The sequence below is a fragment of the Benincasa hispida genome, chromosome 2 (genome assembly GCF_027475165.1).
Source record: "Benincasa hispida cultivar pf3 chromosome 2, pf3_genome.v1.1, whole genome shotgun sequence".
Classification (NCBI taxonomy): domain Eukaryota; kingdom Viridiplantae; phylum Streptophyta; class Magnoliopsida; order Cucurbitales; family Cucurbitaceae; genus Benincasa; species Benincasa hispida.
In genome coordinates this window covers 31,951,234-31,964,769 of record NC_143479.1, presented here as the reverse complement: position 1 = coordinate 31,964,769, position 13,536 = coordinate 31,951,234, and the positions used below count along the sequence as shown (strand labels likewise).

The following is a 13,536-nucleotide window of genomic DNA, read 5'->3' as shown; positions in this document are numbered from 1 at the left end:
TTTTGATTAACCAAAGCTACAAGAAAATGAGTGGTCTTTCCTATATACAGATTTTCTTTTATGTTTTTCCATATATATATGAAATGTATATATATATATACATACATACATACACAAATGAACTAGGAGTGGGTTGGGTTGGGTTGAAAGACTTTTTAGACCAAACCCAATTGTTCGGGTTGTAAATTTTTTCAACTCAAATAACCCTTATTAAAAAATGAACCCACCCAACTCAACCATAAAATATTTGGGTTGGGTTTGTTCGGGTTAATCGGGTTATTTATTTAAAATTTTGTTCTAAAAAGAAACAAAACGTAAATATGTAAAAATCTAATTTAATTATTTTCATATATTGAATTCAGATTAACTACTCAACTTCAATTTATATAGTGCAAATTTTCTTTCTAAGGTATAAAAAAAATTACTTTCGAGAGTTGTTGAAAAATAAATTATTAAAAAATATTGAAATTAAATAAAATTAAAATCAATATATGTATAAATAATTGTGTTATAAGTAAAAAAAATATATATTTTAAAATTAATAATAAATTCGGGTTGGTTCCAGTTGGTTCCAGTTGGTTCATGGGTTTGAGTTATATTAGGTGAATCAACCCAATCCATAAAATTTTCATTTATTTGAACTCAACCCAACCCAAAATCGCACGGGTTGGATTGAGTTGATCGGTTTTTTGGCATCAAATTTTTTGAATACCCCTAAAATGTACGGTTACAATGTGTTTGAGAAAAACTATTTTTAACAAAGAATAAAGCCGTTGAGAACAATTTCTTCGCATAAAATTAACATCTGATAAGGTATAATGAGTTTGAATTTTACAAACTGAAAGTTTGTTAAAGGAAAATCATTTCTCAAACCTGCCAAATTCAAAATAAAATACATAAAAAAAAAAATCAAAGTTTCCCATTTAATAATAGAAATTAATAACTAATTGTAATAAGGGTATTTTAGTAAGTACAAAACTAGGAAAAAATGATGAAAACCCATGAATAAAAAATAAATTTATTTGAGACATTTTTTAAAATATACTATGTTATGGGCTATTTTGGATTAAATGGCATAATCAACATTTAACAAAAAAAAATAGAGATAACAAAATCAGGAAGATATCATAATTGGGCCGAAAGTGGTAGCTTAAGACCAAAATGGACCTAGAGAAGGAGTAGGTAGCCGGCATGCTCGGCCTCAACCAAGGTCGAGGTTGAGCCTCACAAAACACTTATAAGAGGGCATGTCTCATGCATTCCCAACCCAAGGGATTATCTTAGGCTTAAAAATATAGCCAAAAAAGATGGTATTCAACCTTGATTAGCTGAGGTCGACCTTAGTCAAATACCAAATGGGGCACACCCTTCGCATGCCCCAACCTAGTAAGTAAAGGATAATCCAAATGCAACTCTGAAATCTTATGGAAATGTCACAGGTCAACTACACATATTAATACATCTTGATAGTTAGAGGGAGAAATAAGTCCATTCTAATACTCAAATTCTCAACTTGCTACGTAGATACACTTTATGATTTAAACATCAAAGCCTATGTGGCAAGCACCACACCTACGTATGCAAATCTTTCCATCCTGCAAGTCAGGTTCTTCCTTGAATTACAAATTCTCGTTGCCACGAGAAGACTAAGTGTGTATTTACCTTTTCCATATTTTGACGTCAAACATATCCACTCAAATTATGGGATTAAACTACACGTATTTAAACTTTAGTGGCCTATTTTGTGGTAGCATTTATTTGATGTACGTCAAGTCTTTAATACAATGTAAATATATATATAGAAGAGATTACAATGTGTTTCTTCAAAAAAAAAGGCAAAGAATATAAAAAGAATACAATGTAAAATATTATTTAAGCTATAGTGTTACTAAGATATGAAGCTATAGATTACCTAGGTGTGTACACAGACAAATGTAGACAAATCGTTACACATGTGTTTGTATACAAGTATTTACAATATGTGATAAATTCGTCATTGTATTTAATCATTTTCCACCCTTGTTTATATAGATATTTATACTCTTTTCTCCTAAAATCATGGTCTTTGTATATGCAAGTATTTCCATTGTGAGCTAAAATTCTTCATTGTATTTAATCCTTCTCGCTTCTGTGTATATTGACATTTACATTTACGAAACAAGAACTGTTTCCTATTAAAGTTAATATGGAAACAACATTCTTCAAATGAGTTGTAATTTTTTTTTCTTTCCAATAATGCAGTTCTCATAAGTACAAAAATTTTATGTTCAATTGATATAACGTCGGGAGATAAAATATTCATAAATTAGGTGGAGGATGATTTGATTATTAAGAGAAAAGGAGAAAAGATGCATGGTATGGGCAAGCAAGTCCATGCGATGGCATTAGGCAAGATGATGGTGCAAGAAGCGCCAAGGCGTGCGCTGGCTGGTGGGCTATGCGATGAGATACTACATGCATTAGTAAAGTGATGTTGAGTCATGCATTAGTAAACTATATTTCATGAAGCCAATAATACATGCTAGTTTAAAGAAGTTTATAAAGCATGACCTAAGTATTTCTACACTTATTTTACAAGAAGCATGCGTTGGAAGTTGATGCTTAATAGTAAAGATGTTTAAGCATATGATTTATGATGTTATGCTTTCAAAATATGATTTACTTCAAAATATGAGTTTATGATGATTATTTGAACCCGATACTAAAGAGCAATGAGAAGGTATCTAGGTAGTAGTACCTAAGGTATGACGGTACTTAGTTATAAACACGTACACATAGACAGAATTGACGTTACTTGTGTTGAGAATACTCCACACCAAATAAGGTTTGTATTGAGGGATTGAGCAAAAGGGTTCTCTCTTAACTAAGGATTATGTTAAGCTATATTTTAAGCTATGCTATGTTTGAATGTTTTGAATATAAGTTTGCTTCCCAGTTTTCTATTTTTAAAGCATGATGCTTATGATTTATTAGTCACTCATTGGGCTTGTAGCTCCCTTGTTTTAAATGTTTTCTTCCTCAGGTAGTGGTCAATTCCCCAAAGGTTAACTGCACTGTGTCACAGTCATGCTTGTTTAGGGTCTGTTGCTTATGGCCACATGCACAATCCAACCCCTTTTTATCATGTTTTCATGTCATGTATTGTATTAGTTAAGTTAGTTTTATTTCTTTGTATTTTTGTTGTAAGTGATCGCTCGCCCTTTTGCATATGCAAGGGTTTCAGTTGGTTTTTTGTTCAGAATGCACTATATGGGGATAAGACTAATCATCACTTCCCCATACCAAGAGTAGTACGCTATAAAGCCTCCGTTGTTGCTCATTGCTTTCTAGTCTACTACAATCTTTCTCTATCTACTCATATACTAAAAAATGCTTACGAAAACCTTTGTCTCCAAACCCGTTTTCTAAAATCGTTTTCCCTAAAACGGGGGTGGAGGTTGCAAGAGGCACTCGGTGTGCCATCGACGTTCCGTATTCGGATTGGCTGACTTGTTCGTGAACGGAAACAAGTGCCGCAAAATATCTAAGAGAAGCTTTCGAAAGTGTGATTGTGATAGTTGGTATCAGAGATGTTCGGCTCACAGAGGGAAAAATTAGTAAATATGTCGACGACAAAGAACTTGAATAAGGCCCATGTGGACAAACTGGTAGAGATGAAAGAGCAAATGCGCTACTTGATAGAAGTCCCTGATAGTATTCGTTTCTTAGAGACTCGGCTGCAAGAAGTTGCCGAGAAATTCGACAGAATTGATGTGATAATTGACCGCCTAGACGGGTTACCCGTCAGAGAACTGATGATGAGGGTGGAGACCCTAGAGACAAAGGTTGCACGATTCGGCAATTTTAAACGTGGGGATAGCTCATCGGGCTCTGTTGCCCACATAGAAGAGCGCGTCAAAGACTTGTACGACTCCCAGAAAGCAATAATTCAGATGGTAATTGATCTGTCTAAAAATTTTTGATTGACCCTTGACGTCGACAGAGCCGAGATTGCGGATGTGAGTGCAAAGGTGAATTTCACCATCCGAGCTGTAGAAAACGAGGCCCCATCTGGGAGAGCAATATAAAAATCCTAGAACCAAAACCCTTCTGTGGGGTGCAGGAAGCGAAGGCTTTAGAGAACTTTATCTTCGACCTTGAGCAATACTTCAAGACGACGAACACCATGACAAAGGCGTCGAAAGTCACACTAGCGACCATGCATCTAGTTGAAGATGCAAAGCTGTGGTGTTGATCACATTTTGCGGGCATACAAGAAGGGCGGTGTACGATAGATACCTGGGATAAGTTGAAACAAGAACTTCGTTCGCAATTCTTTCTTGAGAATGTCGAGATCTTAGCTCGACGAACACTCCAAAAGTTGAAACAAACAGGAAACATTAGGGATTATGTGAAACAATTTGCGAGACTTGTGTTGGACATACGTGACATGTCCGAGAAAGACAAAGTCTTCAGTTTTGTCGAAAGGCTGAAATTGTGGGCAAAGTCGAAGTTGTATGAACAGAGAGTACAAGATCTCCCCTCTACCTATGCGGCAGCGGAACAATTATATGACCTTAGCACAGACTCTTAAGACGTGAGGAAACAACCAACTTCCTCAAATGGGGGGAACAGAAATAGTCATTCTAGCCCTCCCAAACCTAGGGGAGGAGATAAGAACACCGGGGGGAGGGGGGAGGGGACCGTAAGTTCTCCCAACCGAGATCAAGGAACAATTGGTGAGGGCTGCCACAACAGTATAACAACTATAATCGTCCACTGTCTTGTTTCATATGTAAAGGACCATACAGAGCGGACGAGTGTCTAAATCGAACTGCTTTTAATGCCTTCCAAGCCACGTTGGCCTCAAGCTCAGAAGATAAGGCTAAAAAAGGCAAACCAAAAATTGAGTCGGCCGCAGAGAGTGAAAACCTCAGGATGGGGGCATTGAAAATCTTATCTGCGCTCCAAAAGAAGATGGGAAAGACGAAGGAGCCGTTGGAAAGAGGGCTCATGTATGTGGACGGTTAGGTCAACCATAGATCGGTCAAGAGCACCATGATCGACTCTGAGGCAACCCATAATTTCATGATTGAAATAGAAGCTCGTCGCCTGAACTTAACTTGGGAAAGAGACGCAGGAAAGAGGAAAGCCGTGAACTCTGCGGCCCTACCTATTACGGGGATAGCGAAGAGAATGCCAGTGAAGTTAAGGGATTGGAAAGGCCTTGCTGACTTTGTAATTGTCAAGATGGTCGACTTTGACATAGTGTTGGGGATGGAATTCCTATTCGAACACAAAGTTATACCGATGCCCCTTGTAAAATGCTTAGTGATTGCGGAATCTATACCCACCGTGGTTCAAGCCAGTATCAAATAGCCAAACGGGATAAGAATAATCTCAACCTCCAACTGAAAAGAGGCCTTCCCCATGATGAACCCACGTTCATGGCCATTTCGATTGATACAGTAGAGACCGTAAAAGAGGAAGTCCTCCGAGACATTCTATATTTAGTGGAAGATTATCATGATGTCATGCCCGATATTTTACCCAAGTCCTTGCCTCCACGAAGAGGGATCGATCATGAAATCGAGTTGCTACCAGAGGCGAAGCCGCCCGCTAAGAATGCATATCGTATGGCCCCGCCAGAGTTGGCCGAACTCTGAAACCAATTAGACGAGCTGTTAAATGCAGGGTTCATTAGACCAACAAAGGCCCCCTATGGAGCCCCAATGTTGTTTCAAAAGAAGAAGGATGGAAGCCTTCGGCTATGCATCGACTATCGGGCTTTAAACAAGCTCATAGTTCGTAATAAGTAGCCCTTTCCTATCATCACGGACTTATTTGATCAGCTCCACGGTGCTATTTACTTCTCGAAACTGCACCTACGGTCGAGGTACTATCAGGTTCGAATTGTTAAAGGAGACGAATCCAAGATGACCTACATTACGAGGTATGGAGCCTTTGAATTTCTTGTAATGCCTTTTGGCCTCATCAATGCTCCAACAACCTTATGTACTCTGATGAATCAGGTGTTTCACGAATACCTCGACAAATTTGTCATAGTATATCTAGAAGATATCGTGGTCTATAGTGCCTTGATGGAAGACCACCGGTACCATCTCCAACTAGTCTTCAAAAAATTGAGAAAAAACCAACTATACGTAAAGAGAGAGAAGTGCTCCTTTGCTCAAGAGCACATAAATTTCCTCGGCCACGTGATCGAATGTGGTCGGATTGGCATGGAAGAGGGTAAGGTGTCTGCTATCAGAGATTGGAAGGTGTCGACATCCATGACAGAATTACGATCCTTCCTCAAACTAGCCAACTACTATAGGCAATTTGTAGAAGGGTTCTAGAGAAGAGCAGGACCATTGACCGAGCTATTGAAGAAAGATAATCATTGGAGTTGGACTCCCAAATGTCAAGCCACCTTCGAGGGCTTGAAGAAAGTGATGATCGAAGGATCGGTCCTTGTAATTGCCGACGTGACCAAACCTTTTGAAGCCGAGACTGATGCTTCTGACTTTGCATTGGGTGGTGTTCTCCTTCAAGACAGACACCCCATCGCATATGAGAGCAGGAAATTGAATGATGCAGAACGGAGGTATTCCACCTCTGAGAAGGAGATGTTGGTAGTAGTTCACTGCTTGAGGGCCTGGAAACAGTATCTCTTAGGAGCCAAATTCGTAGTCAAGACAGACAACAGCTCCATTTGCCACTTTTTCAACCAACCAAAGTTATCATCGAAGCAGACACGATGGCAGGAGTGTTTAGCAGAGTTTGATTTCCGATTTGAGCATAAATCAGGGAAATGCAATTAAGCGGTCGATGCCCTTAGCCGGAAGAGTGAGCATGCAGCCCTGTACATGTTCGCATACCTGAAAGCAAGTACGTTGAATGGAACAGTGCGCGAAACTATCAAGATACACTTGGCAAATGACACATCGGCGTAGGCCATTATGCAGTTGGCCAAAGAGGGGAAGACACGCCAATTTTGGGTGGAAGATGACCTACTATATAGCAAGGGCAATCACCTCTACATTACCCAATTTTGGGAGCTACGAAGATCGCTGATAAAAGAGTGTGACAACACACCATAGGCAGGACATAACGGTTGGCAGAGAACTTATGCCCTCTTAAAACAAGGTTACTATTGACTGAGCCTTCGAGACAATGTCATGCAATTTACCAAGACTTGCCTTGTCTTCCAACAAGATAAAGTCGAAAGGGCGAAATTAGCGGTCTGTTTGAGCCCCTACCTGTGCCCTCTAGACCATGGGAAAGTGTATCCCTCGACTTCATCACCCATTGCGCAAGGTTAGAGAGTTTGAATCGATCCTTGTTATCATCGACTGGTTCTCAAAATACACCACATTTATCCCAACGCCGAAGATGTGTACGGCTGTGATGGCTGACCAACTGTTCTTCAAACACATCGTGAAATTATGGGGTGTCCCTGCGAGCATCGTTAATGATCGGGGCGGGAGATTCACTGGGACCTTTTGGACAGAATTGTTCAAGATATTGGGATCTATGCTGAACATTTCTTCTAGCTACCATCCTCAAACAGACGGCCAAACGGAACACTTTAATAGCATGCTCGAGGAATATCTGCGTCACTTTATCAACGCTAGATAGAAGAACTGGGTTCAGTTGTTAGATGTTGCTCAGTTCAGCTTTAACAGTCAGCGAAGCTTCGCAACTGGAAAGATGCCTTTCGAGATAGTATGCAACAGATAGCCACTAATGCCACATCTGGTGAACCATCCCTATGCGGGCAAAAGCCCTCACATACGTAACTTCACCAGGGAGTGGAGTCAAACCTTTGAGATAGCTCACGCCTGTCTAGAAAAAGCGTCAAGGAGGATGAAGAAGTGTGCTAATAAGAAACATAGGCCCCTCGAATTCCAAACTGGGGACAAAGTGCTGATCAAGCTGCACCAGAGTAGTTCCGTTTCTGAAGCCAGAGAGACCAATGTCTAGTACGAAAATACGAAGGGCCAGTGGAAATGATTAAAAAGTTCGGGAAAACCTCATACAGGGTTCAGTTACCCTCATGGATGAAGATTCATCCTATCATCCATGTGAGTATTCAAAAGCCCTATCACCCCAATCTTGATGACGAGCAGTGGAATATGTTGATGCACCCTCCTGTCACGATGAAGAATTCAGCTGAAAAGGAAGTCGCACAAATTCTGGATAGACGTACTCGCCGTATCGAAAGACCAAGACGAGAACTGACAAAGTTCTTGATAAAGTGGAAGGACCTTCTCGATGAAGAAATTAGTTAGGAGCACGCGGAAGACTTAAAGAATGTAGCTGTAGTGATCACCGAGTTTGAGTAGGGTTGGTTGACAGAGATGTCAACTGATTAAGTTGGAGGAGAATGTCATGGTCGTGCTTGTCCAGGGTCTGTTGCCTTTGGCTACATGCCAAATCCAACCCCCTTTTATCACGTTTTCATGTCATGTATTGTATTAGTTAAGTTAGTTTGGTTTCCTTGTATTTTTGTTGTAAGTGGCCGCTCGCCCTTTTGCATATGCAAGGGTGTCAGTTGGCTTTTTGTTCAGAATGTACTATATGGGGATAAGACTAATCATCACTTCCCCATACCAGGAGTAGTACGCTATAAAGCCGTTGTTGTTACTCATTGCTTTCTAGTTTACTACAATCTTTCTCTCTCTACTCATATACTAAATACTTGTGGAAACCTTTTTCTCCAAACCCATTTTCTAAAACCATTTTTCCCAAAACAGGGGTGGAGGTTGCGAGAGACACTCGGTGTGCCATCGACATTCCATATTCGGATTCGCTGACTTGCTCGTGAGTGGAAACAAGTGTCGCATAATGACTAAGAGAAGCTTTCGAAAGTGCAATTGTGACACACTGTGGCTTTGCCATTCAAGGACTTTAGATTCTAGAAAAGTATAGATGTCTATTTGTAAATGCTTGTGTATTTGTGTTGAACATGTTAGGGACAAGGGCTAGCTATCGAGACTCGCTGAACTCTGTCTTTGTTAACAATGTAATTATGTTATATGTTTAAACTTAACTGAGTTATCTAAGATTAAGTTTCTTAAACTGTTGTTATATTCCATGGTTTTCTAAGTAGGTTTAGGATAATGGTTCGCCAGTAACTGCCACAAAAAATGTTGGTAATTGCTGTCGTCACATTCTCTTCTGGATTAAGAAGGTAATCTGGGAGGGGGTGTATCATAAAATATTTTATTTTTATTTTTTTCTCTCAGGAATATTAAAGGTGAAAAGTAGGGGTGATAGTCAATTCGATTTTATCGGTTTTGGGGCCAACCAAGAACCAAACCAAACCAATCGATTCTTCGAAGAAGGGATCCAAACCAATGTCCAATAAAGAACAAAACTAATTGATTGATTTTATTTGGATCGGTTTATTATTGGTTTGGATCTCGGTTTTTGACATTTTCTCTTTTTCTTCAAGTTTTTTATTTTTATTTTCACTTTGTTTTGAATTGTTCCTTTTTGTTAATTTTAAGTTAAAATTGGGTCCATTTTTTTATTTTTTTTTATAAATTGAAAGATGACATTGTAACATTGTTTTGTTTTGTTTTGCCACTTTTTTTAATAAAAAGACATACGCTCCATAATATTTGTCTTTTATCTAAACATTTCATATACATACACCATAATAATTAAACTATTAAAAGATACCTAATGAAGAATTTATTTTCAAAGGTATATATATATATATATATATATATATATATATATATATTAGAAAAACCAATCCAAACCAATACTTTTTTATTTTCTTCAAATACAAACCATATGTCTAATTTTATATTAAAAAGTCGAACCAAACCATTGAATTGGTTTGGATTTTTGGTTTTTTGTTACACTCCTAGCGAAAAGTCTAAGAGTTAACGAGAATATAGAAAGTATTTTTTTTTTTTTTTTTTTTTTTTAGAGAAAATCAATTCTCAATTATAGGTTGTTTGACTATCGAGGATATAAATGGAAAGAAAATTATTCAATCACTTGTCCCAAAATCATGAAGTTAAAATTATAAATAGTTAAGTATTTAGACATTTTTCATTATAGGTAATTATTTCTAGATATATAACAAAATTTCCCATTAATTAATATAACTTAATTATTTAATTGTAATTTTAATATACATAATTTAAGACAATCACATATATTTGACTTGCAAATATTAATTATCATGTATATCAAAACACATATATTATAATTATTGAATATTTAAAATCTAGACATCTAAATCTAATATATTTAACCTTCGTACTCATGGATATGTTATCCGAACGAACCATCAGATGTACGAAGAATAAAGTAGCTCATCTTCATTTTGATTATGATGCGTGTTCTTATGAAGTTTAATAATGTCATAAATTCCATGAAGTAAAGCATAAATTTCACCACTCCTCAAATGTGATCTATCTTCTACAATGAACTCGTGAATCCCATCTCCCACTTCAATATAACTATATCCTGCTCTCTTTGTAATCTGTCCTCCCTTCATCATCTTCCTTAACCTTGCAACTCCGGACCAATCGCCCGCTGATGCGTAAATGTTAGAGAGAATGACATAATTTCCAGGGTTCCATGGCTCAAGATTGAAGAGGGACTCAGCTGCTACTTCACCCAATTCAACATTGCCATGGAAGCTGCAAGCTCCCAAAAGAGCTCCCCATATAACAGAATCAGGAGCCATTGGCATGTTTTGAATGAGTCTGTAAGCTTCTTGTAGCTCTCCAGCCCTGCCTAATAAATCTACCAAGCAGCCATAGTGCTCTAATTTGGGAGCAATTTGAAACATACTCTCCATTGATTCAAAGATTTGTCGGCCTTCTGCAACCATGCCTCCGTGCGTGCAAGCCAAAAGAAGCCCTACAAATGTAACGTCATCGGGTCTCATTCTTCGTATCTGTTACGAGACAAAAAAAAATAAGGCTTAAACATACCATAACACACCAACTTCAACATTGCAGATTTAGCATAGTTTAACACGGTATCAAAGTAGGACGTCCTACATTCAAACTTCTTTTATACTAATAATGTCAATTCTTATGTTTAACTTTATACTAACTTCCAAGCTAAGAAGCACGAACACTTTAGTTTGGCTAATGTGTCCGCGTGTCAGACATTTGGACACTCCGACACTTGTTGAATATATATTTGACACTTGTCCGTACAATAAATGTGTTAGACATGCATAGAACACTCATTGAGTAGACTAAAATAACACATATGACAATGATAAAAAATTTGATTGTGAAATACATTAAACCAATTTTTAAGCATATAAATGCATCAGCTCATTTTTTATGATATGAAAATTATATATTTTCTTAACCAGTAGTGGATCCAAAAATTTTGTTAACAGGGCTTTATATAGTTAGTAAAAATAAATATAATGAGCAGGGCTTGAATCTAGGTCTAGAGGGAGTTGGAAGGCAGATTTACAACTAGGCTAGCCAGGGGTTTTGATACTATGTCAGTTTTTCTATATATATTATATAAAGAACATAAAATTGAAGGAGGCTTGAGGCCCCCTGAGCTCATACTAAATCTGCCCCTATTCTTAACAATGTATATTTTAATAAACGTATCGTTGTCGTGTCTGTGTCTTAAATTTTAAAAAAATAGCATGCCACCGTGTCCGTGTCTCATATCTATATCCGTGCTTCTTAGCTTCCAAGCCTACAAATAGAACATGTCAATGTGAAGAACATAAATAAAAGATTAACTACGACATACTGTACCCACTTAAACTTCTGAAGTTTACTAGTGATGTAGAAACTAAAATCAAAACAAAACAAAGGAAGTAGGATACAGAAAGCTCACCAACATTTGATCATAAAGTTGAAGAGCATCACTGCATCTTCCGTGCACAGCCAATCCCATTATCATGGTATTCCACGAGCACAAGTTTCTTTTGCTTCCAATCTCATCAAAAACCCGCCGAGCTTCCCTAATGTTACCGCACCTAGCATGCACTTCCAGTATTGCATTGCTCACATACGAGTTGTTTTTGAAAAACCCGTTATTTCTTGCATATGCTTCAATCCTCTTACCAATATCAAGTGCCCCAAGCTGAGCACAGGCAGGAAGAACACTTGCTATAGTCACCTCATTTGGTTTAATGCCTTTCTCGTTTTCCAATCTTAGAAATATCTCCAAGGCCTTCGCATACTTCCCATTTTGCGCATACCCAGATATCAATGTTGTCCAGGAAACCACACTTCTGACAGGCATTTTGTCGAACAATTGTGACGCAGCCTCCATGTCCCCGGACCTTGCATAACCAGCAATCATCGAATTCCAGGTGGGTATATCTCGAACAGGCATTTCATCAAACAGTTGGCGTGCAGACCTCAACATTCCCAACTTCGCATACATGTCTAACAACGCCGTCGAAGCAAATACATCAGAGGCAAATCCGGATTTACAGAAATGGGAATGAAGCATCTGACCTGGGTAAGCATTTAAAAGGGAAGCGCATGCAGCAAAGAGAAAGGTGAATGAGTGCTGATTCGGAGAGCAACCTTGGAGACACATTTGATAGTAAAGCAACCAGCATCGGTGGGGTTGACCAATAGAAGAAAATGTTTGAATGAACTTGTTGTAGAGAAAAACAGAGGGCCTAGGAATCAGGTCGAACAGGGTGCAAGCATACGGAAGATTTGGGAATTGCAGGAGTTTTTCAATGAGGAATTTGGTGTAGTCTAGGCCGTTTCTGAGGCTGTAAGCATGAATCTGCTTCAATTGCTTCATAACAATTCTGCACCGTAAAGCATTTCAATTACCTTGTTAGCACAATGACCAAAACTTGAAGATGGAAAATCCTAAATTTACCAAACTCTCGCGATGAAACAAAACGAAATGCGAGCCAATTATTCGTTAATACTAGAGGTTAGAGCAAATAAATATGAAACTGATGTGTTCAAGAAAATGTTGGGACGTTAAATTATAGAAAATACCTCTAAACGTTCTACTAGGTAATGAAATATATAGTTGCACATTGAACAGAAAATAAATTAAGCAAGCATTGCAACACGCTCATTCCCTGGAAACCAAAATTTTGAGGTAATTTGTAATTTAATTATTTAGAATTATTTGGATTACGTTTTGAATTTTTAGGGAAACTTTTGTGTATTTAATTAAAATCCAATTAAGGTTTGGATTTAAGAATTATATATATATAAACACTTATGATTTTGGAAAAGAAAAAAGTATATATATACACACATATATATATAATTTCTTTCCCTTCTCAGCTACACATTCTTATCTCTCTTCTCTCTTTAGTTCCCGTGCACATGAGTAAGGTAGAAAACTATGAAGCATAGATACTTCATGTGTGTCAAAAAATCCGTATCAGACACGTATCGGATACCGATACTTTCAAATATTTTCCATATACGTATCTGACACGCGATTTGATATATCCATTTCTACGCGTACCTTTTTTTTAAAGACAAAAGACAAACAACTTATCTAATCTTTCCCAATCTAAAACTAGGCAACCTATTTAAAAAGGTCACTACTTGAGTC

The 13,536-nt window shown here is 37.8% G+C and overlaps 1 protein-coding gene across 1 annotated transcript; it reads right to left on the bottom strand.

Annotated features, from left to right (window-relative positions):
• Nucleotides 1-10,086: 10,086 nt before the first annotated feature.
• LOC120069411 (pentatricopeptide repeat-containing protein At5g08510-like) lies at nt 10,087-13,164 on the bottom strand. Its single transcript, XM_039021148.2, has 3 exons — nt 12,963-13,164; nt 11,827-12,763; nt 10,087-10,906 (listed from the first exon to the last, which is right to left on the bottom strand). Exons 2-3 carry the CDS (start codon nt 12,754-12,756, stop codon nt 10,292-10,294), a joined length of 1,545 nt encoding a protein of 514 aa, XP_038877076.1. The 5' UTR covers nt 12,757-12,763; nt 12,963-13,164; the 3' UTR covers nt 10,087-10,291.
• Nucleotides 13,165-13,536: the final 372 nt, after the last annotated feature.

Excerpts from the sequence above, each read along its gene's own strand:
- LOC120069411 (XM_039021148.2), bottom strand. The coding sequence starts at position 12,756 with ATGAAGCAATTGAAGCAGATTCATGCTTACAGCCTCAGAAACGGCCTA. Across the intron at positions 10,907-11,826 it reads AACTTTATGATCAAATGTTG|ATACGAAGAATGAGACCCGA; the intron begins GTGAGCTTTCTG and ends GTCTCGTAACAG.